The sequence below is a fragment of the Symphalangus syndactylus genome, chromosome 8 (assembly GCF_028878055.3).
Source record: "Symphalangus syndactylus isolate Jambi chromosome 8, NHGRI_mSymSyn1-v2.1_pri, whole genome shotgun sequence".
Lineage (NCBI taxonomy): Eukaryota > Metazoa > Chordata > Mammalia > Primates > Hylobatidae > Symphalangus > Symphalangus syndactylus.
This window is the reverse complement of record NC_072430.2, coordinates 138373535-138400886: the sequence shown is the minus strand read 5'-3', so window position 1 is coordinate 138400886 and position 27352 is coordinate 138373535. Positions and strand designations below refer to the sequence as shown.

Genomic DNA, 27352 nt, shown 5'->3' with positions numbered 1-27352 from the left:
CATTGCTGTAGCACACACAGGAGCTTTGCACTGTTTGCAGAGAAGCACCAATAAAGATGGGGTCGCTCTGCATCACTCATGGCCACCTCCGGGGCTGGAGGTTGGGCCATTCTCCCCTTGGAGACTGGGACAAGTCTTTTCCCCTCTTAGGACACATTTTGAAAGAAATAGGGACAGCTTGGAATATCTCCAGGGCTTGCTCAGGCCTTGGAGCCACGTCCTGCAGGCGATCTGCTGGAGCTCTGTTTGCAGGGAAGGAAAGGGCTACTCTGGGAGAGAATGAACTCCACAGACACTGTCCCGGGCATGTGGGGAGCTAGGGGTCCAGAATCCAGCTCCATGTAGCGAAGTTCTACAAGCCTGAGCTCTGTCAGTGGCTCATCGGAGGCTGGCACCTCCTGCAGGAGGTACAGGTAGAGGGCTTCGAACTCCTTCAGGGTGGGGCAAGGTACTGCCTGAGGCTCCAGGCTTCTGGGACACATCGGGGTGGTGAGTTGGGCATGGTCAAATGGCACAGGAGGCCGGGGCCACCTCCTCCAGGGCACCCACCTCTCCATGGGCAGCGGCTGCCTCAGGAGTGACGTCAGGATGGTCTCCTGGTGGTGGTGCACCAGCAGCAGGATGCCTTCAATGAGAAGGCGCCGCACCTCTGGGTGGTCCACCACTGGCAGGTGCACCAGGATGGTGCTCAGGATCTCGGCCACCTAGGTAGGGATGGGGCATCACCGGGGGGCAGCCCAGGCCCCCATGGCCTCCTGCAGTAACCCCATGACATGCCCCTGGTCCAAGGGCTCTGGCCCAGTCGGACAATGGGCAGGTTATACGCCCAGCACCCTCTCTAGTGCATCCTCTGGTCTCTGCCTCAAACTCATTTTCCCAGGCTTTCAGTGCAGGAGGTGGTGTGCTCCAGGGAGGAGAGCCTTGATCTCCAGGTCAGCGTGTGCTTAACTAACCAGGCTACCTTCACCACGCTTCTTTCTAGCTCTGGAACTCTGTTTCCTCCTCCTCATTAGCAGCCAGGAGTTGGGGGAGGCATTCTCAGCGAGTGCTGGTGAGGCCCTCGTCCTTCCCTCTCATCTGGGCACACCAAGCAGCCCCAGCCCCTCTCTCTGGTGGCCCTGCCTCGGCTCTGCCACCTTGTCTTCCAGCTCCTTGGCCCGCATCTGGAGGAAGGAGGCTATCCAGGTGACAGAGGCCTTGTCGTGCTGCATGTTCATGGCCCCAATGTTCTCGCAGAGCTTCTGGATGAGCGAGACCACCTCATCGCAGCTAAACTCCTTGCAGACCACCTAGGAGCGGAGCGGGTGACTCCCCTGCCACTCCATGACTGCTGACACTCCCTCCCTCCCTGTCCCACCCCATGGCCCCACTCCAGGCTCCCGTCCTCTCTCAGACCATGGCCATGGCCTCCTCCTGGGCTGAGCCAGAAGGGGCTGGTCTCCTGAAGTCCCCAGCCCCTGTTTGGGTGGCTCCAGGCACTTCCATTCATCACTGTGCCATAAGCCTGCCCACATGCCCACACCACGTGCAGGGCCTGTCCAGATCATTCCCGTGGCCCTTTCAGCACTCAGTGTGGCACATCACAGGGACAGGGGGAAGACAGCAAAGCAGATTAAGCACCTACTGTGTGCCAGAGACAAAGTAGGGACCTGACATACTGCAGGCCCTTTCAACACAGAGGGCAGGAGTTGGGCCAAAGGCCATGGAAGCCGAGACCCCAGAAAACTTGGGTTGTGAGGCCAGCCCAGGAAGACCTCCCTCCCTGAGAGACGGCCAAGGGCCCTGAGACCAGCCTGGCAGCCCAGGCAGGCTCCCCGGCTGTCACCTTGGCGATTCTGGAGGATGCACAGAAGATCTTCTCCACGTCTGTGCTCTGGAGGTCCCCCTTACATTTCTCAAGCTCCTTCTCCTTGGAAGGGCCCCACAAGGAGCAGGTCTGGCTTGCTGTCGGGAATACAACTTCAGAAATGACCAGCAGGGACAAAGGGCCTGGCCACCCCCACTTCGTGGCTACCTCCTGCCCTGGCTTTGCAGGCCTCCAGCATGTGAACGTGCCAGGCGTTCTGACCTTTGCTCTCACTGGTCCTTCCCTGTGGCGGCCTCTGCCTGCACCACCTCTCCGCCCAGCTCAGAGGCCTGCTCTCCCTTGAATTCAGCTCTGGCCAGCTCTGTCACATGCTTGGCATCTGGGAGCTGACTTTCTCCCAGCCAGGCCCTCAGTGTCCAGCACTCAATCGGGGCTAATGAACCTCTCCTTCTGGAAGCTTCCATGGCCTGTTGGTGAACTCTCCCCTCACTGCTCCCTCTGATGGTCACCTGTGTTTGTCTCCATGCCTGCCTGCACAGAGGCCATCCTTCCCTCCAGGGCAGGCTACAGCCCACACTCCTGGAGTCAGCCCTCTCTCTCTCTCCCAGAGGAGCTGGTCCTCATGTCCTGCCCTCTCATACCGTGAAGATCTAGCAGGCTGGACAGGACATTCATTGAGGCCATGCGGGTTCTTTGATGGGCATCACAGGTGCACGGGGCGATGAGTCCTACCATTGTGCCAAACTGCCCCAGCTTTAGGTGGATCTGAAGGACAGGAGACCACGGGGCTCACACCTCTGTGCTCTCATGCACACCTGGGGCTGCCCAGGGGCAGCGTAAAGGGTGACTTGATAGGGCAAACCCTGCTCTGAAACACCCATTTGGGGAAGGGGAGGGTGCCACTGTCCGTCCCCTGCCCAAGCATCAGCCTCCCCTGCCCACAGCTGGGCCCCTGGAGGCTGAGCAGCCTGGATCTGTGGACCCCAGCTCAGGACTCCCTCTGACTCAGCTCTGCTCAGTTCACAGCTCTGAACTTGGGCCCAGTTGTTCCTGTAACGAACGCTGGGGATCAAATCAGAGCTTCCTGCTCACTAGCTGAGTGGCCCAAGCAGGGTACTCTGCCTCTCGGTCTCGTGTTTCCTGTCTGCACAGTAGAGATGATGATGGCACCTCCTCTTGCAGTGAATGTCATGAGAGCCCAGGTGAAGCCCGTCACACAGCCTCTGGCCTCACATGTTACTGAATGTTGGTCTTGGCCCCTGCCTCGTTTTGCTGAGCCTTCATCCCCACCTCCATCCAGGTGCCCAGGACCAGGGTCCTGCCCAGCCCACTTCTCTCCCTGCACCTCCCAAGACCAGACGCCCATCCCTGCACCCCAGACCCTGACTCCATTGTCCTCCTGCCACAGCCATCCTGAGGACAAGACAGTCAAACGGCATGGAGCCAAAAAATGTAGACAATTGAGTCTCATCAGGCTGTGTCAGATGGTCAATCAGTAAAAACACTACATCGTTCTAGGCATCGTAAGGGTTGCGGTACTTGTCAAGCTTTGCAAAATTTATGATTTTGCAGCGCTTGACTTTCTCAAAGTAAATATTCATTTTCCTAGCCAATGTGGGGTTCATAACTATGTATCTTTTTTCTTAGAAAGGGCTCTCACCACTACAGAAGCCACAGGCCCCACAAAGCCTGGAGCTCCGCGAACCACAATCCCACCCTCTCCCTCCCTGACCCAGCCCAGGGCACCAGGTCATCACAGCCTCTCCCAAGGGACCCTTTGGGGACAGAACTTGATTTCATAAATGTTCCCTCATCTTCCAGATAGAGACAGGAATTTGTCTGTGCATGTCAGGGCAGCAGGCTGGGGGCTGGGGACTTCTGGACTCACGCAGACAGCAGTGCTGTGGACATAGATCCGCATGAGATAGAGATGGAGGCTCATGGCCTTTTCCCGCTCCCATTCTTTCTCCGACAAGATCCACTTTTCCAGGAGCTGTGGGTAGAGCCCAGAACACCAAAGTGGGTATTAAAATCCTGGGGCCAGCCCTTTCCTGGCCAGGTTTTGCCCACCTCACCCTCCCACTCAGATCGACTTTCAGTGCTTCCTTGTGATTCTAGACAGGCCCCACCATGAAGGGAGATGAGGCTGTAGGCAGGGAAAGAGCATCCCCAGCATTCTCACCAGGATGGTGCTTAGCTGTTGCATTAGGCCTGGCTCCAAATGTCTGCCTGTAATGAAGGGCCAGGAGCACAGCCCACCCTGCACTCCAGATGGCCCCAGAGGCCGTTCTGATATAAAAGTTCATTTTAGAGCAAATCACATTACCATAGATAAACAGGGTCATGTCATCACAATAAGAGTCAGTTAATCAACCAGATATAACAATCCTACATGCTTATGCACCTAATAACATAGCTAAATAATACATGAAGCAAAAAAATGGAAGAACCAAAAGGAGAAATAAACAAGTTCACACTGTTAGTCAGAGATTTCAGTGCCTTTTTCTCAATAATTGATAGAACAAAAAGACAGAAAATCAAAAAGGAGACAGAAAACTTGAAAAATACTATTAACCAACTTGGCCTAATAGACATTTTGAAACACTACACTTAACAACAGCAGAATATTTTTCAAATACCCATGAAATATTTACCAAGATAGATGGCATCTGGGCAACAAAATAAATCTCAGTCAATTTAAAAGGATTTAAAATATGGAATTTAAGTATGTCATCAGACAACAATACAGTTAAATTAGGAATCCAAACCAGAAAGATTCTTGGAAACTCCCAAATATTTGAAAATTTCTAAATAACTTTCAGGTCAAAGAAGAAATCATAAGGGAAATTTAAAATGTTTTGAACTGAAATAAAATTAAAACGCAATGTATCAGGATCTGTGAGATGCAGCAAAAAAAAAAAAAAAGAGCAAAATCTAAGGACTTACATTATCTGATCCTGATTTCAAGGCTTATTATAATATTACAGTAATCGAGACAGTGCAGTATTGGTGTGCCATAGGCAAACACATCAACAGAGCCAAATAAGTGTCCAGAAATAGACCCACACGTGCATAGCCTTTGATTTTCAACAAAGGTGCAAAGATAATTCAACAGAAAAAGGGCAGTCTTTTCAACAAAGGGTGCTGAAACAATTGGCTATCCATGTGCAAAAAATTAAAATAAACTTTGACCCGTACCTCAGACCATACAAAAATTAACTCAAAATATATCATAGACCTAATCATAAAATCTGAAAATACAAAACTTCTGGAAGAAAACATAGGAGAAAATCTTTGGAAGATTTCTTAGATTTGACACCAAAAGCATGATCCATAAAAGAAAAAAAGATAAATTCGACTTCGTCAAAACTAAAAACTTCTGCTCATTAAAAGATAATGGGAAATCAATAAAAAGGCCACAGACTAGGAGAAAATATTTGCAAATCACATATCTGATGGATTGTATCCAGAATAAGTAAAACCTGTAAAAGTTTCCATAAAAAGAAAGTAAACCACCCAAGTTTTAAAAACCTAACCAATACCCTTCAAAAGTGCCAAGGTTATGAAAGACAAAGAAGGACTGTGAAGCTAGCTGCTCCAGATGAAAGGAGAACAAAGAGACCTGACAGGTAGATGCACTGCCTAATCTGGACTGGATCCTGGATCAAGGAGAAAACAGTTCTAAAGGACATTATTGGGGCAATTCATGAAATTTGAATATGGGCCATCAGTTTTAATACATGCATCGTGTCAACATTAGATGTCCTGAATTTGATCGTGGTACTGTTGTTATATAAGAGAGTACTGTTACTCTGGATGTCTGCAGCTATCCGTGGTTCAAAAGATATATGTGTGTGTGGAAGGAGAGAGACAGAAGAAAACTGAGAAAGAAAATGTGACAAAGTATTAAGAACTGTGAATCTGCATGAAGAGCATTTTTGTACTATCCTTGCAAATTTTTAGCAAATCTGGAATTTTATAAAAATGAAATCACTAAAACAATATTTCATGCACTTCCCTGTTCCCCACAGTCTGGCCCTCAGTCCAGCTTCTGGGGAGGAGTGGCCATCCCCGGCTCTGGCCTGCCGCCAGGCAACTCACCTGAACCATCTCCTGCAGCCCCTTGGGGTCCAGCTGCCTCTGCAGGAGGCTCTCCATCAGCTGCTCCAGGGAGCTCAGGGCATTTGCATACAGGGTCTACAGCCAAGAGGGAGAGAGAGATAGGTGGCAATGAGGGGCACCCACAACCCCCCTCCCTGCAGGGAGTTCATGCCAGGGAGGGGTCTGGCAGTCATCCACTAACTTCTGTTCAGTCTGAGCTCTTGGCACTCATTTTCTCGAGTGAAGTACAAGACAACCATTTAAGAGGGATTCACTTTACACAACAGGATACTGAACTCCTGGAGCCCAGTTCTGATTCTTCATCCAGGGCCAGGCCTTTGAGGCAGGGATGGCTACCTGTCCACAAAAGATTCCTTCTCCTTTTCCACAGTGCTGTCAGGGAAACAGCCATCCCATCAGGGACTACATTTCCCAGGACTCCTTGCATGGGTGGAGCCATGTGACTGTGTTTCAGCCAATAGAAGGAAGGCAAAATGGCTCTCAAGTCTTCCCTAGACTTTCTCTTCCTTCTATCTAGGCTGGGTGTCAATACCTATTGATTGGGACCTTGGGATTCATGCACTGAGGATGGGCAGGAGGTCTCTGCCAACCTGGGTTCCTGAATAATTGCACAAAGCAGCTCCATTTCCACTCCCATTGACAATTGGGCTTGACTTCACTTGGGTGATAAATAAACTTTTATGTTGTTAATCCACTGAGATTTCAGGGTTTATCTGTTTCAACAGCTAGCATTACCTTACATTTACTGATAGAGCTTGCTACACTATGTTGCCTCTAAACACTCGAAGGTGGTTCAGGAAGGTGGACTCTCAGCATGGCCCATGTTAATGTTAACTTCCAGGTCCTGACCCAGCAAATGAGGCATCCCAGAGGGACCTACCTTAATGGACTCATTGTCCTCTCCTGGGAGTTGGAGAGAAATTACAGAATGTATGCTGATATCCATTAGCTCACTGTTTTCCTCTGTGGAGTAGAAAGGCTTCAGCTTGCTGGGGAAGAAGCAGTGACAAGAGAGGAACAGTCATTGGGGAGTTGAGCTTCTGCTGCCCCACTGCCCAATGTGGGCACAGAAACATGTCCTAGAAGAGGAAGAGGCCTACTTCTCCAGTTGGACGCTCTGGCAAGCATCCCTCCCCAGGGGCCCTGGCTGTGACCAGTAACCAGTGTCCAGTGACTCTTGCTTGTGATTGAAGGGGGATGCAGGAGTCCAAGGCCATCTCTCCTATCTGCTGTTGTCTACTCTGAACCTGTTCATCTGCTCAGAAACATTCCATTGCTCCTTGCCGACTACAACTATGCAATCTGCCCTCCCTGGCTGGTGCTAGTCCAGGGGCTTTCATGGGTAATGCTTGGACCACCACCACCACCACCACCAGCAGCAGCAGCAGCAGCAGCAGCAGCAGCAGCAGCAGCAGCAGCTTCACCTTGGAATTTATGAGAAACACAAATTCTATGGCCCCACCCAAGACCTGCTGAATCAAAAATTCTGGGAGTGGACTGCAGCCATCTGTGTTTTAATAAACCCTCCAGAGGTAGTTGCTAGTGATTGCTGCATGCTAGCTCATTCTCCTTCTAGCCCCTTCATCAATAATTCTCAAGCTTGATGCATATTAAAAACACCTTGAGGATTTTTTAAGGACCCCCAGGGACCATGTCCAAGCCCCAGGATCTGGGGTGGGACCTGGATATCCATACTGCTAAAAGTTCCCCATGAGTTCTATTGTGCCCCCAGAGTTGAGAGCCACCATCCTACTTTAAACTCCTGTTCCCCCAAAGTGTCTTGTATTGCACTCTCCTAGGAAGCCCCAAGTCCAGTCATTCTGCCTAAGCCCAGGTCAAAAGCCAAATGCCAACTCTGCACCAAGCCTTTTGATAGCTCCTTTTGTATAAACTGAGTTGCTTTTGCTAGTAGCCCCTTTTTTTTGTTCTCAGATATTTTTTTGCTGGTGTGTGTGGGAGTTTACCTGTAAACACAGTCCTGTTAGTCAGCTTTGACCTATAATCCTGTTTGTATGTGTCTGTCTTATCTCTAAGTCCTTAAAAGGCTGGGACTAGGTCTTATGTATCTCTGTGTCCCTTCAGTACTCAGCATATCATTGTGCTTAGTTGATGTTCATGACATTTATTTTAAAATCTGCCTGTTTGATGCAGCTTAAAGCAACAGATAGTTCTGCTACGTGCCTAAGTAATGAATCTTCCCCTATAGGGGAGATATTCTTAGAGATGACCCAACCTCTTTAAATACTAATTTTATAAATCCATAACTTCTTCCCCTTTCCCCCTCCCCACCAATAGATTGGCATCTCCAGGAAGGTAAATCTTGGGCTTTAAATCATTTTGTACCAATGGTATCAACAAATAGTTGACTGAGCCTTTCAACTCATTGACTGAGCCTGACTCATCTTGAAGGATGCTTGCAATGCTCTTCAGTGTTATCACTGTTATTTTGCTCAAAATATCCCCCAATCAATGGAAGAGCAGCCCACCCATGTGCCATAAATCCAAGGAGAAGCACCCAACTTGAAATCTGGCTGAGAATTATAGAAAGGAGTGGCTGAGGCCAACCCCCATCGTCTAGGCTGGCCCATTGCCCTGGGGAGCCGCCAACTGAGATCCCTGCTACAGAGGCAGGAGAGAAAAAAGGAGGCACAACCCTTGAAGGAGCACCGAGGAATGGTCTTGAACTTTTCCCTACCCCTTGGGATGGGGTGAGGGTGGGGGCCCAGCTCACCTCAGGTGTGAGAGGGCCTCCATCGCCAAGGCTCGCACTGGAGAAACCAGGTTGTCAGTCCGTTCTGCCTCGATGACCGCCTGCCCAACACAAGCAGGGGGTGGTGGCTTTTGGTGACCATGATGGCAGCAGCACTCCCCAGTGTTAGCACGAGGAAGACCTGGCACTTCCCAAAGCGTCTAACACCCCACATCTCTTTCGTTCTTTTTAGGGCCATTTGGCTTTTGGCATCTTAGGGGAGGCAGCAGAGTGGGAGTAGGGCCCAAAGTGGGCCTGGGCTCCCAGCTCGGGTTGCTCATCTACTTGCTGTGTGCCCCTGGGCCAGCACTTCCTCTGCCTGAGCTCAAGTTCCCTTCTCTGTAAAACAAGACCTGGAGACCCATTTTACAGGGCTGCTCCAGGCTAGCGTGAAAGTACAGGTTCAAAGCTCCTGGCCAGTGAGAGCCAAATAAATCCCATTTCCTCCTCATTGCCTTCTGTTCCACCCAATCTCATGTCTCTTAAGGGCCACTTCCAGCACAACCCAAGCAGCTTTGAGGGGCCAAGGCATTGGCAATGACATGAGTGGGGAGGCCTGGGCATGAAGGACATTGGCGGCCCCACAGGCTCCATCAGCCTTTGGACAGTGGACATTTTCTTTGTCTTACATCCTTCTGTGCATCCTTCAGGGTTTCACTCTAAGTCCTGCTTCCAGCAGATCCCTGCCCCTAAGGCCCTCCCACGGAGAGACAGGGAAGCTACAGCTAAGCCAGCCCAGGGAATCTCTGTCTATCAGGCCTGAACCAGCTGCCCTGGGCACTGCAGGACCCAAAACGGCCAGAATCTCCCACCCTGGTTTCCAAACAGTTGACTGGCTGTGAAACCCTTTATCAGATACAAAAATCATTCTCAGAACTCCTACAGTTAGGACAAAGCAGAGCCAAGACAGAGAAGGACTTCAGAGAGCTCTGCAGATGCCCTCAGGAACTTTGAAAACCTCTCACTGCAGGGAGTTAGACCCCAAAACCAGGACCAGGACCAAGGAGGTGTCCCACCCAGCTTACCACTATGATGCTGGTAAGAGTCGTCTTCTGGGCAAAGTGAAAGTCCTCCAGGTCCTTGATGTTGTTGATGGCCTTGGTAACCTGCACAACACTCTTCATGAAGGCCATTTTGAGACAGATGTCCTGAGCCCAGAAGGGGGAAAGGAGGGAAAGAGTGTTTGTTAGCAGCCCCAGAAGAATCCAAGCTGCAGCCTCTGCTCCTGGACTCCCTCTGCTCTGAAGAAAGCGTTCAATGTTGAATGCTCTGAGAGACGGCCGGCCTCACTCTGTCCTTTGACCACATGAATGGAGCACCTGCCACATGGCAGGCCACAGGCACATGGCGGGGATACGAGGTGAGGTGCAGCACCTGGGTCCACACGTGATATAGTTTGGCTGTGTCCCCATTCAAATCTCAATTTGAACTGTAACTCTCAGAATTCCCATGTGTTGTGGGAGGCACCCAGTGGGAGGTAATTGAATCATGGGGGCCAGTCTCTCCCATGCTATTCTCATGATAGTGAGTAAGTCTCACGAGATCTGATGGGTTTATCAGGGGTTTCCACTTTTGCTTCTTCCTCATTTTTCTCTTGCTGCCGCCATGTAAGAAGTGCCTTTTGTCTCCTGCCATGATTCTGAGGCCGCCCTAGTCATGTGGAACTCTAAGTCCAAGTAAACCTCTTTTGGTTCCCAGTTTCAGGTATGCCTTTAGCAGCAGCGTTAAAACAAACTAATACACCACGGAAGATGCCACCTTCCCAAGCCTCCTGAGGGCAGCAAAGCAGCTCGGGGTCCTCCTTCAGTGACCGGGGCCCTGAGCCCTATGTGTTACCATAGAGGCAGGAGAGGTTATTGAGAAAATGATTGCTTTTACATGGATGAACCTTGAGAACATTATGATAAATGAAATAAGCCAGACACACAAGGACAACTATCATATGATTACACTTAGATGAAGTACTTGGACTCATCAAAGCCACACAGACAGAAAGAGTAAACGTGGTTGCCAGGGCTGGGTGGAGAAGGGAATTGAGAGTTGGTGTTGAATGGATATAGGATTTTGGTTTTGCAAAATGAAGACTTCTGGAGACGGATGGCAGTGACAGTTGCACAACAATGTGAATGCACCTCATGCCATTGAACTATCCATGTACTTAAAAATGGTTATGATGATAAACTTTATGTTATGTGTATTTCGCCACAGTTTTAAAAAATAAAAAGTTTTCGCTTTATTCTCTGTGTTTTCCCCTCCTTGCCATTCCAAGCAAATAGCCAGTCCCTTTGCATGTCTTTGAAGACAATCCCACCTCTTGTTCCTTATGAAAGGGTCTGGGTCAGTGTCAGGGAGGGCCAGAGGCAAGGGCAGAGGGAGTGGGAAAGGCTGGGAAGAGGTGGAGCTCATCTTGTGGCTTCTGGAGACCCCACCCAGCACTCTGGAAGAGGGGCTATCCTCACCCCCGCCAGCCCCTCTGCATGACACCAAAGCACAGAGAACAGCACATTTGGGCAATGGGCCTCCCACATGCTGGGCATCAGGTAGGATGCCTGGATGTCCCCTGGGTAGGGATGCAGGTGCCCAGAGAGTGGCAGAAGGCTACTACCCACCAGCCTCGTCCAGAAGACATCCCCCCAGGCAGCAGATGGGGCTACCTGGCAGCTGCTGACATAATGGTGAATGATCTTAGCGGTGATGGGGCTGTCCACGAAGTTGAGGAGCAACTGGGGGTGGCAGTAGGAGGCCACGCAGCTGTACATCACCATGAGGGCACTTTTCACTGTCTCCCGCCTCCAGGGATGGTCCTTCTATGAGGCCAAAGAGAAAAAGAACCACTGGGGGCAGCAGGGGCTGCTCCAGATGCAGGTGATGGTCTCTGGCCACATGACCAAAGGATCCATCGAGTCAGCTGGCGGTGCTTCACCTGACTGTTTTCTGGGTGCCTGAAATGTTCATTGTATTTTCATGCACGCATTCATTCACTCAATGCATCTTTACTGAGCATCTACTAGACACCAGGCACTAGGCATGCAGTAATGAGCAAGACAGACCAGGGCTATAGACGCCCAGACCACCCATCAGCTGTGGGGGGAGGTGCTCATGTGAACACCCCTAAAGGCAAGAGGCTGCTTGCACACCTCATACCTTCACCTGCCAGGCACCGGCTACGGGCCAAGCACACAGGAGGCTGGAGATCCAGCAGGAACCGACAGCTTCCACCTTGCCCTCATGGTGCTCATACCCTCAGAACAACCTCTGAGTAGGAGGAGATGTTGGAGGCCACCAAACCCACTGGGGAGCAGGGTCCCCAGTGCCCTGCCAGACTGAGTAGAAATCCAAGTGTCGGGTCCTCTTTGCAGAAAAGCTGGAACGAAGCCTGGGACTCTCAATTTTCTTCATCCAAACAACCAGACCTCAGGGCAAGGGTTCCAGGTCAAGGGCAAAGCCTGAAGCATGGGTGATGGTTTCAGATGGTTTCCCACCAGCAGCTCAGCCAGCTGGTGGGACCATCTCCTGTGGCAGGGAGGGGCAGCCTCCAGAGGATGGGGCCATGGGCTGTCTGGGTCCAAATCCTGGCTTCACCAGTGAACCAGTCGCATGCCTATGGACAAGCTCCAGTGTTCTCACCCTGCAATAGTGGCTAGAGCCCCTCAATCCCAGCACCGTCCATTCACTGAGGCAGAGCTCCTAGTGTCAAGCACCCACTGAGCACTACCTGAACAGCTTCTTCAAATCCTGTGGGTCTGGGTGGGGCCTGGGACTCTACATTTCCAATCAGCACCCAGGGAGCCCCCACTGCCAGCCTGAGAACCCCACCATGAGTAGCAAGTGGCTGGGACTCCGTGGCAGTATCTGGGTCCTGGAAAGGCCCACCCTGCATTTTTAAGATGATCCAATAGCAAAAGCTCTGTCCAGGAGGGTCTCAGACTAAGACAACGTCTCAGCCATTTTGATGACAGGAGACTCGGGGTGAGGCAAGTTTCCTACTGAGATCTAGAAAGGACTTTGTGTCAGTGCCCAGAGCACTGTGCTAAGAGATCCCAAGACCCAGTTGTGGAGGGAAGGTGGCTTACCCGCCAAGCACTGATCTGCCAGGACTGCTCTGACTCCTGGATCCTCTCCTCGAAGTCATGAAGTACATTCAGCACCGTTTTTACCTGGCTCCGGGCACACAGGCCAAAGCACATAATCACACCCTGCAGGGAGACCCAGCCAGCCAGGGTGAGGGCAGGGGCCAGCGGGCAGAGGAGGATCCCACACACACACCTGCAAGGCACACACACACGTACACACACACACACACACAAAACGCATGCAGCCACGTGAACACACACGTTCCCGAGGGTCCAGAGCCATCTGGTGGACAGGAGGGGGCTGCAGGCACCCTCACCTCGCTGTCGAAGTCATTGCTGTAGTCCGTCTTGTACAGCAGCTCCAACAGCAGGACCTCCACCTTGCTGGCCTCCAGGCCTGTGGCCAAGGTGAAGCCCAAGGCCCGGTACAGAAAGCCCTGGAGAGGCAGAAGGGAGGAAGGAGCTCAGGCCTCCCTACAGCCAGCCCTCAGGGGGTGCTGTTGTAAAGAGTTTGCTACATATTCTTCAATTTTTTTAATGTGCAGAAGATACTTGCGCACACATTTATAGCAGCACAATTCACAATTGCAAAAATGTGGAACCAGCCCAAATGCCCATCAATCAATGAGTGGATAAAGAAACTGATATATATATATATATATATATCAGTTTATATATATATGTTTATATATATATCAGTTTATATATATGTTTATATATATATCAGTTTATATATATATGTTTATATATATATCAGTTTATATATATATATCAGTTTATATTTATTTATATATATATATATATATATAATGGAATACTACTCAGCCATAAAAAAGAATGAATTACTGGCATTTGCAGTAACCTGGATGACATTGGAGACTATTATTCTAAGTAACTTAGGAATGGAAAACCAAACATTGTATGTTCTCACTTGTAAGTGGGAGCTAAGCTATGAGGATGCTAAGGCATAAGAATGATACAATGGACTTTGGGGACTCAGGGGGAAAGGGTAGGAAGGGGATGGGGGATAAAAGACTACAAATTGGGTGCAGCATATACTGCTTGGGTGATGGGTGCACCAAAATCTTGCAAATTCCAATTTATTCATGTAACCGAAGACCACCAGTTCCCCAAAAACCTATGGAAATAAAAAAATTTAAAATATATATATAAAATAAATGTTCAGGTTATTCTGGGAGGTCACACTATATAAGGGCAGGCATGTTATACGTGGGGGGAAGTGTAAATTTGTTCAACTCCTGTGTAAGTTGAACCAATTTACGCTCCCACCAACAAACCTAAGCGCACCAATTTCTCCACCTACTCCCCAACATACGTCATGATCAGTGAGAAGTGGAACATTCTCACTGTGATGTGTTTCTTTGATTATTCGTTGTGCTGATCATCTTTTCATATTCTCATGATTCATTTTAATTCTTTGAATTTCTGGCTATATTCTTTTTCCCATTTTTTGGTGGGTTTTTTTTTGTTATTTGTAAGAATTTTGTTTTATATTTGGAGACATAATAAGAAAAACCATTCATATTTCATTAAATCCTCACCACAACTCTCTAGGGTAAATATTATTGTTTTTGGAGATGAGAAAACAAACAGGAAGTAGTTGAAGCACACAAAAAATGTTAATATCTATAACGTTTACCTTTTTTCCCTCGTCTTTCTTGGTTTCTTTGCAAGCATATAAAGGCTATTTCATGTTAAGATTATAAAAATATTCATCAATATATTCTTCTAGTTGTTCCATGGTTCTATTTTATTTTGTGCACTTAAGTCTTTGATCTGTTACAGAAGAACACATTCTTCCTTAATGTGCTTCTTTTTCACTTTCTCTATTGTATTATTTTTAGCACAAGAGGTTTTAATTTTCGTGATGTCCAATTTATTTCTTCTTGTCACTTGTGCTTTTTGGTGTTATCTCTAAGAAGGCTTTGCCTAACCCAAGGTCAGAAGATTTATCCTGTGTTTCTCTAGAATTTTATAATTTTAGTTCTTTTATTTAGATCTGTGATTCGTTTTGATTCAGCTTTTTTTTTTATTTTAATCTGTGTTTTGAGATTTTTTTCAAATGGAAAGATATTACAGATAGAAACACATCATTCTAGGTTTCAAAATCACCAAAGTCAGTGAGAAGAATGTACATTCATTTAAATGTAATCATTTGTAAATAAAGACATCTTGAAAAGGCTGAACAGTTCAATCAAACTGAAGAATTGATCTTGATTTTTCATTATTCTTTTTAAATAAAGAGTAAGGGTAGATATAGTGTACATACAAGTTGACATTCTGATTCATTCAAAATAGTCACATCCCTTTGCTTGGTTTTGGATGTTCCAGAGACTAAAATTTAATACCATTCATAACATAGTATTTTCAGTAAAAAGAATTATAGAGCAATGAAAAATCAGAAGATGGCTCAGAGAGCCTTATAATCTCTAAATATACACACATTTATAACCTGCATTTATTTTCTAAAGAAACAAATTTTAAGTAATGCTAATTTAACCAATGGAGAAAAAAATTCTATCAAAATATACAATTTCCATTACAGACTAGAAGGCTAATTATTAAAAAAATAGTTGTAATCCAAAAAGTTTGCTTATATGGATGACAGGCATCATCTCCTTGAAGCACAAAGCATCAAATAAGGTCTTATAAAAGATCAATCTGTGACCTTCTTCATTTTTAAGTTCTTGATAAATTCATAAAGCTTGAGTCTCAATTTCTAGAAATGGAGGAGCCAAATAATTCAGAATCTCAAGTGGGATTTATGCTTTACCATGTACCTGTCCAATGTTTCCCAAAACCGTAAGAACACCGGTCTGTCCAAATGACGTTTGTGATAGCTGAGTTCTAATACTGTTACATCCCATTTCTGAACATTTGGATCCAGACGAACTTCATCATACTTCAGATGGAAGGCTTTAATTTTAGCAAATAGATCAACTGATGATCCATCAGGCAAAAGCCACGGCCAACCTTTGAACTGCCATGCGGGACCCTGCACAAAAATAGCTACAACGCGGTCCCAGTCTTGAGGCATAAGTTTAAGGGGCTGGTCTACTACTCTATTATAAGGTACTGTAACACTAATTGCAGTGCCCCCTGGTTGCATCTGGTCTTTTCTTCTTTGTATTAGAGTTTCATTTACTCGTTGACAACCTTGTTTCTTCTTTTCATCTGATGGGACAAATTTCAGGTCTTGCAGAAGGTCTTTTGCATTAAGCATGATTATTAAAGAGGTGGTAGCTGCAGGAATTATGATAATGGGTGTTCGAGATCCTTTCTTCTGATTTGGGGGAGGTCTTGCTTGAGAAACTGGTCTTGGTACTGGCTGGGCTGCAGGAGTCTGAGTCTTCCAGGCAGATGCACCCTCCGTTACAGATTTCAGTGTCATACCATGGTAGGTTCCCATAGTGTCAATTTTGAAGCCTTCCGTTTCTTCTTTTCCTTTGAATCTTTCCTGATCGTATGTGTTATAGGCAGCTGGGATAGGCTGTTTGGTGCGCAAAGTGGGATCCACAGGTGCTGCATTTGGGGCCGGTTGCTGTTCAGGTGCATGCCCTTCTTCTCTGGCTTTTACAGATTGAAGAATTGCAAAAATGTTCTTGGAAAATTCTTTCCTGTGCTTTGTAAAATAGTTGTGCGTGTCCTCCATACTCTCTCTCTGCTGACAATATCTCGGGTCACATCTACCTCAGCATCCACAAAACTCCTCTGTTTAAGGGCAGTTATGTCATCATCTAGATCAGTCTTGATAGTAGATCTTTTCTTAGCCATAATTTTGGCTTTGATTGCAGCAATTTTTTCCACTGACATAGCTTCAGACAAAGACCTAATCTGTTCAGTCTGTACAATCCCTTCTTTGTGACCCTCCAAACGGGCAGCCAATCTCTCTTTATCAAGGGCGCACACACTCTTCATCCTCAATTCGTGGTTTCTTTGCTTCTTCTAAAACTTCATCTGCAGCTTGTTTGACTTGAGTAGATCGCTGAAGACCTATTTCTAAGGGAGCACTTCTGTCTATACTTGCCGATGTTGACGCTTCACCATTGAGATATCCAAGTAGATCTTTTCGATCAGGTCTTCTAACCACAGGAATATTTTCAGTAGCTGCACGTCGGACATAAACAGGATGAGAAAGGTGCACATTATTAAGTAGAAATAAAATGGAATCCAATGTGTAGTACTCTCTGGGTTGGCCTTCCTTTCCAGTCCCCCGAACTACATAGTTGGTCTTCACATTCTTGGGCCAGGAGAACTCCCCGAAGATCACTTCGTCTCCCTTCACCACAATCTCCTTCTTCTGGATGTTGTACTGTCGCAGGACGCTAAGCACGTCCGCCGTCTTCCCCCGCGCCTCGCCTCCGCCGGCCCGGGGCGCCGCCGCTGCCGCCGCGCCTGCCTCCTTCTTCCCTTGTCGCCTCGCCCTCTTCCTCCTCCTCCTTCGCCGCCGCGACGAACCAACAGCAGCAGCACTAACAGCCGTCCTGATTCAGCTTTATGTGTGGTGTGAGGAAGGTATCCAATTTCATTCTTTTGCATGTGGATTTCTAGTTATCCTAGCACCATTTGTTGAAAAAAACTATTTTTTCCCCACTGAATTGTCTTGGCACCCTTCTTGAAAATAAATTAGCCATAAATGTGAGAGTTTATTTCTGGACTTTCACTTCTATCTTATCAATCTATCCTTATGCCAGTATCTCACTGTCTTGTTTACTGCAATTGTGTAAGGAGTTTTACTGCAGCTGTGTAAGAAGTTGAAATTGAGACGTTTGAGTCCTCCAACTTTGTTCTTCTTTTCATAATTATGTTGGCTATTCAGAGCCCCTGGTATTTCCATATAAATTTTAGGATCAATTTGTCAGTCTCTGGAAACAAAAAAAAAAGAACTAGCTTGGATTGTGATAGGGGTCATGCTAAAACTGAAGATAAATTTGGAGAGTATTACCATTTGAACTATAGCATCTTTCAATCCATGAATATGGGGTGCTTTCTGTTTATTGAGACCCTCACTGATTTCTTTCAACAATGTTTTAGAATTTTGTAGCAATGTGGTATAGTTTTGTGTTACAAAGAAATATACACATGTGATCGCTAACCAGAATCTGGAGGAACAACAAAACAAAACAAAAAAACAAACCAAAACAAAACTAAAACCACCAATCCAGACCACCCTCCTCTCCTCCCAGGACCCTGTAAACAGCCACAGGTCCAGCTGATCTCACACACACGGTGTGATCCTCTCCACTCCATCATCCCTGGAGTCTACTTCCTGTCCAAACTCTCCTGTCCCTGTGAAGACAAACCTTCTCCAGAGAGGGGCTGTCAAAGCTCGCCATCTGGTTGTTCAGCTCTTTGCTCAAGCGCAGGCTCCAGCTAGACCCCCGGGTCTTCTTGAGGGAGTTTCGCAGAAACTGGGGAGGCACAAGACGTTGGTGGGAAGAGCCAAAGGCCTTCATCCTTGTTCTTGCCTGGGCTCTGGGAACGCTACGTGACCCTGAGTAGTGACTTGCCCTCTCTCACTTCCCTTGCCCACATCTCCAGATCACTCAGTCCATAGATCCCTGATCCGGTGCTAATAATGTTCTGTGGGTCTGAGGAATGGCTGTGGCTCTGGCGGCTAGCAGAAGAGGTGTCACTCCCTGCTGCCCTCCCGGGCACCTGGCTCTCAGGATAGAAGGTTCTCTCAGTTCTCCCCTGGGGATGGACACAGCTATAGACTTTGTAACTCCCAAGTCTTCTCTGACAGAAGGAGAATATGTCCTTTAGGGGCTTCTAAACTCCTCACGTGCCCAGCCCACCAAATGCCTTTCCATCTGCTCCCATCTTTCTCCTCCTCCCAGGCCTCCGCAAACTTGTTACCCCTTTACCTGAATCAGCTTGTCTTCCCAGGCTTTCTGATCCCAGGTGAACTCAGTATGTTCTGCAGGAACACATGCATGGTCACACATGCCACTTTCTTCCACTGCTCCCCTAAGCCTGATATTCAAGGCCCTGCATGCCTCCTTAGCGTAGCATTTGAGGCCCTCCGTGGATGAACACATCACACGTTGCATTGCACTCCTCACCTTCCCAGGCTGCTCAACCAGTTCTCAGGACAAAAGTGGGCTGGCTGTGTGGGTCGACTGTGAGCCTCAGCTCTTGTTATTCAAGTCATGTGATTAGAACCCCAGCATGTACACGGATTGGAGGGTTGGCTTGGAATGGGCTCCCCAGGAACCTCACCTTCCAGGTACCGGACCAGTAGCGGAATCTCCAGCTCCCACATGTCAGCCATAGAGGGTGCGATGCTCTGGCTCAGGGTCCTCAAGAGGTTGAGCATGGCTATCCCACGACCCTCGCCCTTGTAAGGTGATGACATCAGCACCTGGAGGGCACCAAGTCTCCAGTGAAGTAGCACCTGAGCACCTTGCTCCTTGTCTTGGAGCTCACTGTCCTCATTTTTAAAGGGAGGAGCTGGACAAGATGGGTGGTTTTCAAATAGGGATTTCAAATAGAGAGTGCACCTGCAGAGGACACTACAGGAAGGATGGGGGATGGGGGCCAGACCTGGGCTCCCTCCCCACCCCAGGCTTCAGTGCAATATGGATGAGTGTCCACAGTTAACATAAAGAGGAGAACTCATGGGTCCTGGACTGAGCCAACCCCCAGGGGTAGGCAGGCATTGGCAGTGTCGTGGGGATGCTTTGGGCAGAGGAATCTAAAAGTAGGTCCAGGCCAGCTCCCCAGTTATTACAAGTGCACTGCCTCTACCAAACTCGAGAGGAATTTCAAGGACATGGAATGATCTGTCCTGCCAAGCATCAAACTCCCTCATTGCACCTCAGCTTCCTCATACCCCTGGGGCTCTGGGAATTAGGAGCTTAAGGAAGAGATGCCACAGGGCATGGCCTTGCCAGGCCAGGGCATGGTGCAGGTCAGCCACTCACCAGGAGACGGGCCAGCAGCTTCTGAGGTGCAGGCAGGTCCACTGATTGAAGGAAATGCAACCCCAGCTGAGCCTTCCTGGCTTGTACCAGGACATGCTCCTATGTCCCCATCTAGGAACTTTACCCTAGAAGGTGCCTCCCCAACATGATCTTGTTCCCCAAACCCCCAGAATGGAGAATGGGTTAGCACAGGGAATTTCCTAAGAACATCATTACATTTCACTTGTCCTGGGGAGAGGGGAGAATTGTGCTAATGGGTTGAGGTTTAGAAGATGCTCTTTTCAGGCCATGCTCATTTTGTAGTGGACACCAAGACTTACCATGACAATGTTTTGTCTCCTACTGTGAACCCTGTCCTCTGTTGAGCCAAAAGTAATTAGACACTGTCATTCTACCCACTCCTGACTCTCTCCACAGGCTTTGGGAGGCAATGAGCCCATGAAAAGCAAACCAACAGCACACAAACAAATGGACAAGGGCAAGGCCAGGCCTGCTGAAAAGGTGCCGGTGCAGGGTCCCTGGAGAGGACTCAACCTGAGTCAAGAGTGAGAGGGGCATGAGGAAGACCTCAGAGGATCGACTGGCTGGCTTGTTTAGATCAAAGTCAGAGAGCAGGCTCTGCCCTTTGCTAGCCCTGGATCCTAAAGGACCCCATCAATCACCTCCATCACCAGCCACGCCCTTGGGGCCAGAGGTGGGAGGAAAGGGGACAGGAGCAAGCATGGTAGGTGGGCATAGTTGTTTTGAGAGCCTGGTGTTAACAGTGCCCACTCTGAGTGGACCACAGTGAGGGTAGTCTACACAGGATGGGATGCCTACAGTTACTCTAGCTGGCACAGAGAAGCCAGACAGAGCAGAGGCCCAGTAAGGTCATGCATGGGAAAGGCTGGGCCAGGAGCTCCCAAGGATGGGCTCTGGACCAGGGGTGTGGGCTGGGGGGACAGGACATGAGGAGTGAGCTATCCAGAAGGAAGTTTACACAATTCTAACATGTCCTAGATATGATCAAGTAGGCATTAATATCCAGGTAGGCATTAATAGTATTAATTTGGACTTGGATGTTTCCAGGAGAAGGGGGAATGAGGGTGGGAGGAATGTGGAGAGAGGTGGGCATTCCCAGACAAGGAGCCAGCCCACCTGCCCAATCCAATCAGCCGGCACAGGAACTTTGCCCACCTTGCCTGCTCTTGCCAGCCATGCTGACATCCACGTCCTGACCACGGAGCTGGTGTTCTGCCAGGTTTGTGAGGCTGATACAGATAGGAGTCAAAGCTTCCATGTAGTCTGTCTCCATGATGTAGCACAGGAGCCTTACCCAAAACTCCTGGGGTGGGGGTGGGAGAGAAAGGGGCTCAGAATTAGCCCAAGCCCTGGGCCTCTAGGGAGAACAGTCAGGCTCCGCTATGGTGCCACCCCATCCCCGCTTCCCCAGAGATGTCCCCTGACAGTCAGCCCTGAACTGGCTCCACCGCCAACCTCAGTCTTGGTCAGGGGCATTTAAGTGTCACCCACCCTGATGTGGCAAGAGAGTCTGCTAGTCCCTGCTGGGGCCAGCATCCCTGTTGCCCAACTCCTATCACTGCCAGCCTCATACAAACCCACACCCATCACACCCTCCTCATCCAGGGCCCTCCCTCTGATCCCAAGTCCTCTAGAGGAGCACCCTGGGCAGATGATCCAGTTGTGCGTGCCTGGTATGACGGTCAGTTTTGTGTGTCAACTTGGCTAGGCAAGAGTACCTAGTCATTCAGTCAAACACAAATCTAGGTGTTGCTGTGAAGGTAGCTTGTAGATGTGACAAAAGTGCATAATCCATAAAAGAGATTATCCTCAATAACATAGGTGGGTGAAACACCTTAAGAGTGAAACGCTGAGGTTTCTCTGAGGAAGAAGATATTCAGCCACAAGGCTGCAGCATCCGCCCCTGCTTGAGTCTCCAGCCTGCTGGCCTGCCATGCAGGTGTCAGACTTGCCAGCCCCCACAACTGCATGAGTCACTTCCTTAAAATAAACCAGACTATATATGTCTTCTACTGGTTCTGTTTCTCTGGAGAACCCTGACTGATATGGATTATTGGAACTGTGTTTCCGACTTCACCCCACCATCTCCTCTCTCCCTGGGTGACCGTTCAACACCCCCAACTAATTGCAATCTCTCTCCACCCCACCCCCACCCCTAGGAGTTGAAGGTGAGGTTCTTGTGCTACCAACTATCGAGTGCAATGGCTTAACCTGTTCCAGCCACCAGGACTAGAATCTCCCAGCTCCTGGGCTTCCCCATAAAGACAGCATGGTGAATTACAAAGGGAATTTCAATCCTGGCTCTATTGTTTACCAGCTGTGAGGCCTTGAGCAAATTAATGAATCCCTCGGGGTCTCAGTTTCTTCATCTACAAAATCAGGATAACAACTACCCTCTATGCGGGTAGTTGCTGGGTAATTAAACAAGACTATACATGTTGCACACTAGTACAGTATACCTGCTATATGTGGGTGCCACATGGACTGTAGCTATGACGATGATGATGACGATTATTACTTCTGCAATTAAAAAAAGCTGTCACTGGACAGGGATCATCTAGCTGCAGCCTCACTTAGTGCATAATCATTCCCTCCTTGATGCTCTCATGGCACATTTTTCCTATCTTATTGCCACGTCACATTTTGTTGCAATTAAAAGTTGACACATTTGTTTCTCCCATAGTCTGTGAACTCCTTCTGGTCATACTGCATCCTCCTAGTGCACACTCCTCTGTCCTCTTTCACAGAGTAAGAACTCGATGAATGTTTACAAAATTCAACCATGAAAATCATTGGTCTACACACACACACACACACACACACACACACGGGCCTTAAAGTAATGGACACATTTCAGGTACTCGCTCAAATGATACAGACTGATACTGCCAGCCGTGCTGAGATCATGCACTGCCCAGCCTCTAGGGGTACAGAGATGAAGAGTAAGCTTTCATCAAGGACCTGGCTTTGGAACTGGGTTTTGAGTAATCACAGGCAACTGGAAGAGAAAGGCCCCTCGACACTCTAGACAGCAGGAACGGAAGAAGCAAAGATGTGGAATTCTGGGCATGTGTGGTTCACCCCCAGCCTGGCGTGGTGACCCACTGTGCGGGTGGGGCAGGACCCACTCACGCTGGTCATCCCACTGACGGAAGAGGTAATGATCTTCACAGTGTCCATGGTGACCTTGTGGACCATCCTCTCCTCCAAGTCCCTCTGATAAAAGTTCTCCCGGCGATTTGTCTGGAAGAAAGAACCAAGGGATTCCCACTTGTGGCCTGGCAGGGGCTTGCTGTGTTCTCGGGTGTGGTCTCCTCACTCCCCAGGGGCTCCATGCCCAGATACTGAGTCTACAGAATGCTCGGAGCTGGGACCCCACACATTGTCACCTGCAGGTTCACTGTGTATCTACGAACTCATGTCGTGAACGGATACGCAGGTTTCAACACAGGTATGCTAAGTGGCATTCTCCCCTCAGCACTGTGGAAACCATTTCCAAGTCCAGCTGCTCTGTGGTCTGCGTATTAGGGCCACTCACCAGTTTGTAGGTGGATAAGGTCAGTTGCACAGACACGTACTTCAGGCCCCAGCCTTTGATTCTCTCCTGGTAGCCAGAGAGAGCCAGTTGCCCAATGATGCGGAGAATAGCCATCCTCACCTGAGGGGACAGGACCGTGGACATGCTGGGGGTTGGGGTGGGCTCCAGGGCACCCAATCCTGTGACATTGAGAGCTAGGAATTGGGGGTGCTCTGGGCTAGAAGGGGCCTCAGGGGCTGATTACTGCCCACTCTGCCCACCTCCCCCTGCCTCATCCAGGGGTCCCACTCAGCAGCATGCCCACCTGGGAGCTCATTGAGCCTTGGAGAGACACAAAGCTCCCTCCCTCCCTTCCAACCTAGGCTGCTCCATTCTAGCAGCCCTTGCTGTGGGGAGCCCATCTGTTATCCTGGACTCCCTGGGGCTTGCTCCATTGATGAGAATCACCATATGCAGGAGATGCAGAATGAGTCTTTTCTCTCTTCCCTCCATAGCCTCCAGGTACTGAAGGCAGCTCTGCCTAAATCTCTAGCCCCCATTCTCCTCCATTCCCTCTCTGATATTCCTCAAAACTGCTGTGCAGACCCTCACTATGCTGGACCTCCCTTCCCCAGCCCGTGGCCAGAACCAAGCTCCACTCCAAGGTGGATGTGGCTGCCATGGAGCCTGGGACTGTGGTTTTCAGCCTTTTGAGGGCGGGTAGAGGAGTACCCCTTAGTTGCTTTTTTCACATGCGATAAAGACCTCACAAAACCCTTAGCAGCCCAGTGACTCCAGCTGCAGCTGGATTTACTCGGCCTCTGCTGGGTCCAAGGTGGTGCCTGAGACACACCACTCGAAAACTCTAGATCCATGGAGAGAATGAGGTCTCGAGAGTGGAACCTCAGCTTTCACTGGCCTCGCCATCCTGCAGCCCCAGTCCAGACCTGATGGAAAGCAGGGTTTTCCATCAAAAGCCTCTGCCTCCCAGAGTCCAGACTTCCCTTTGCCTCCCTGGCAGGGTTCCCCGAGTGCCCCCCATTTCCAGGTCTCTGCCCTGTTACCTTGGACCGGGTATCAGAGATGGTGTTCTTGACCATCCGGATAGCCAGGTTGATGGCTCTGATACTCATCCTGGGCTCTGAAGGAGGAAAACTGGGTGGGCTGGAGGGCTGCGGCTCAGGGAGATGTCAAGTGGCTCGCCCCACATCAGGGCCTCTCGTTCTGTCTCCTCCCACATTCCCCAAGCTCAGGGGCACTTTCTTAGGAGCCTCCCCGGCCAGGCTCTCCCTGGCCATCTCCCTCCCCTCTGTTGTTTCCACGCCTTGTTCCCTTGGCCACTGCTTTGCGTGTATCTCATTTGAACCCAGGTGAACTCGCCTTGAGGGCAAGATCTCTGCCTACGAGCTCTTTAGTGCCCTGCAGCTGGGAACAGAGCACTGGGCACGAAGTGGGCATGCAGTGGGCACACAGAGGTTGCAAAGCACCACCGTGAAAAGCATGGATCCTGACACCAGGCCTTGCCTGGGTTCAAATCCTGGCTCCACCACATCCCAGCTGTGGGACCTAGAGTGAATTACATAGCCCCTCTGTGCCTCAGTTTCCTCGCCTGTAAAGTGTGGATAATGACAGTGCCTCTCTCACAGAGTTAACACAGTGCCTGGCACACCATAAGCGCTGGGTGAGTGTTTGCTAGTTGTACAACTGATGACAGCACACCCAACTAAAGGAGGAAGCTTAAGAGGGGCAAGAAAGAGCCGTGAGAAGGTTCTGGAGAGGGCTGGTGTGGATGGAGGTAGACTTAGACATTCAGGATGATACTGCACTCAAGGCTAGATGTTATTAAGTCAACCCCAGAGTAGGAAAAAGGAAATGAGAGCAGGTAGAAGGTGGCAGTCAAGCACTACGTGAGCATGAGACAATTGAGAGTTTTCATCTTGAAGATGGAAACTGTTTCTGATTATAAAAATAGTATATGGCTGCATAGTATTCCATGGTGTATATGTGCCACATTTTCTTTATCCAGTCTAAGCTGGAAACCATCATCTTCAGCAAACTAACCCAGGAACAGAAAACCAAACACCACATGTTCTCACTCATAAGTGGGAGTTGAACAGTGAGAATACATGGACATAGGGAGGGGAACATCACACACCAGGGCCTGCCAGAGGGTTGGGGGAAAGGGGAGGGAGAGCATTAGGGCAAATACTTCATGCATGCAGGGCTTAAAACCTAGATGATGGGTTGATGGGTGCAGAAAACCACCATGGCACATGTATACCTATGTAACAAACCTGCATGTTCAGCATATGTATCCCACAACTTAGAGTAAAATTAAAAGAAAAAAAGATCTAATTTCCCTGAATGAAAGAAAAAAATAGTGTATGTTCATTGCAAAATTAAAATAAAAAATAGCCACTTTTTAATAGATTTTGTCCTTCCAGACCTGTTTATGCATAAATGAACATAGATTTCTTCCACATCACTAAGGTCATGCTATAAATACTGCCCCACGTTGTATTGTTACACTTAATAGAAAGAGGGCAGCTTTACCACAAAAAGTGGATTGACTACATACTTTTTAATAGCTGCATAATATTCCATTATGCAGATATATTGTTCATTCCACAAATTCCCTACAGAAAAACATTTAGGCTGTTTCTCATGCTTTGCTTTTAATACAATGTTTTAATGAGCACTTTTGTCCAATTACTTTTGGGAAATTATTTCCTTTGGATGGTTGACAAAAATTTGGATTGTTGAGTGTAAATGTTGGTCCCTATCCAGCTGAGCACCCCAAATCCTTTATTGATTTACATCTCTGTCAGTGAAGTATCACAGGTGGTTTCTTGTCACCCTAGACTAGCAATAAGCAAAGTATAACCCACAGCCTGTTTTTGTAAATAAAGTTTACAAAACCAGCCATGCTCAGGACTCCACAGCTGTTTTTGGTCTGCAATGGTAGAGCTGAGTAATTGTCAAAGACACTATATGGCCTGCAAAGCCAAAAATATATCTGGCCTTTTACAGAAAAATGACCAGGTGAACTCTAGCCATTATCATCTCTATTCATTGAATAGGTAAAAAGGATTTCACTGTTGTTTAAATGTGCATTTAGGTTTAATGGCAGCACAAGGCCCTTTATATACAGTTGCCCAATTTGTGCACTGAACAAAGCTACCCGACTTTAGGGCTGAGCGGGAGCTGCCCATGCTCTTCTAACCATTATGTACCTGTAGGGCTGCGTGCTGCCAACAGGGGCCTTCTTATTCACACAAAGGCACAGTGTGAGCTAGTGCCTTGGTTAGGGACAGGGGTTCTCTTTCAATATCTGGGCGAGGTTTAGAGTTTGGGCTTAGGAATTAGAATCAGATGTGTAGCCTATGGTTGAGCATTGAGTCCACAGGGCTTCAGAGTTATGCCCGTGTGGTGTAGTTTGGCCTTATATCCGGCCTGTGATTGAGCTTCGGAGGTTAGCAGGGGGATTCAGGTTAACAATTCGGACTCAGAGGGTTGGGCGTCGGGAGGGTAAGCCACAGTGCTGATGAGGTTAAAGCTTCGAAAATGCAAAGCAGTCGAGAACCTTGGCTTTCTTGGCCCACCCAGTATTGTCTCGGAAGTGGCAACGCCCGGACATGAATGAAACTTGCCTCCCTTGTCCTCCACCCTGCCTGCCCCGCCCGCCCCGCCCACCCTGCCTTGCTCACCATCTGCGCTCACTATAGCCCTAATCAGATTCAGAGTCCCCACGCGGACGGCCTCCTTGTTTGTCTCCATCTGGCTGAAGAAGAACTTCATCAGCTCCTTGGGGTAGGAGCGAGCTGCAGCGTGGAAGGACAGCTTTAGTCATGCTCACCGGGTCCAGAGCAGGCCCAGCAAGGCAGTCCCAGACCCAGCGCTCAGAGCGGCCAGGACTCCTAGTGACCCCCTGCCGGCCTCGGGGCAGGCAGGGAGCACCCTGCCGCAGAGCCTCACCAAGGGCTACGAAGCAGTGCACCATCTCCATCAGGTTCTGGCTGCTGTACTGATGCTGGGCCGGGGCCTTGTTGCACACCTGGGGAGGGACGTGCAGTGAGGGTGGAGGAGATCACAGAGACACAGATGCAGGGGCAGCCC

The 27352-nt window shown here is 48.8% G+C and overlaps 1 protein-coding gene and 1 pseudogene across 3 annotated transcripts in view; both read right to left on the bottom strand.

Moving 5' to 3' along the window:
- MROH2A (maestro heat like repeat family member 2A) overlaps nucleotides 1-27352 on the bottom strand; it is a 55206-nt gene that overhangs the window by 12995 nt on the left and 14859 nt on the right. For all 3 annotated transcript variants that reach the window (XM_055291014.2, XM_063645321.1, XM_055291013.2), the window contains exons 10-31: nucleotides 27212-27290; nucleotides 26944-27057; nucleotides 24301-24377; nucleotides 23258-23377; nucleotides 22852-22962; nucleotides 20875-21022; nucleotides 19699-19739; nucleotides 18995-19136; nucleotides 18640-18692; nucleotides 18076-18183; nucleotides 13069-13188; nucleotides 12752-12874; nucleotides 11333-11485; nucleotides 9704-9826; nucleotides 8661-8740; nucleotides 6810-6918; nucleotides 5909-6004; nucleotides 3696-3800; nucleotides 2449-2572; nucleotides 1826-1944; nucleotides 1137-1289; nucleotides 550-704 (exon numbers count right to left, since the gene is read on the bottom strand). In XM_055291014.2, coding sequence (XP_055146989.1) covers nucleotides 550-704; nucleotides 1137-1289; nucleotides 1826-1944; nucleotides 2449-2572; nucleotides 3696-3800; nucleotides 5909-6004; nucleotides 6810-6918; nucleotides 8661-8740; nucleotides 9704-9826; nucleotides 11333-11485; nucleotides 12752-12874; nucleotides 13069-13188; nucleotides 18076-18183; nucleotides 18640-18692; nucleotides 18995-19136; nucleotides 19699-19739; nucleotides 20875-21022; nucleotides 22852-22962; nucleotides 23258-23377; nucleotides 24301-24377; nucleotides 26944-27057; nucleotides 27212-27290 — 2453 coding nt within the window. The remainder of the gene's footprint in view (nucleotides 1-549; nucleotides 705-1136; nucleotides 1290-1825; nucleotides 1945-2448; nucleotides 2573-3695; nucleotides 3801-5908; nucleotides 6005-6809; nucleotides 6919-8660; nucleotides 8741-9703; nucleotides 9827-11332; nucleotides 11486-12751; nucleotides 12875-13068; nucleotides 13189-18075; nucleotides 18184-18639; nucleotides 18693-18994; nucleotides 19137-19698; nucleotides 19740-20874; nucleotides 21023-22851; nucleotides 22963-23257; nucleotides 23378-24300; nucleotides 24378-26943; nucleotides 27058-27211; nucleotides 27291-27352) is intronic.
- Nucleotides 15836-18022, bottom strand: LOC129487333 (parafibromin-like; annotated as a pseudogene).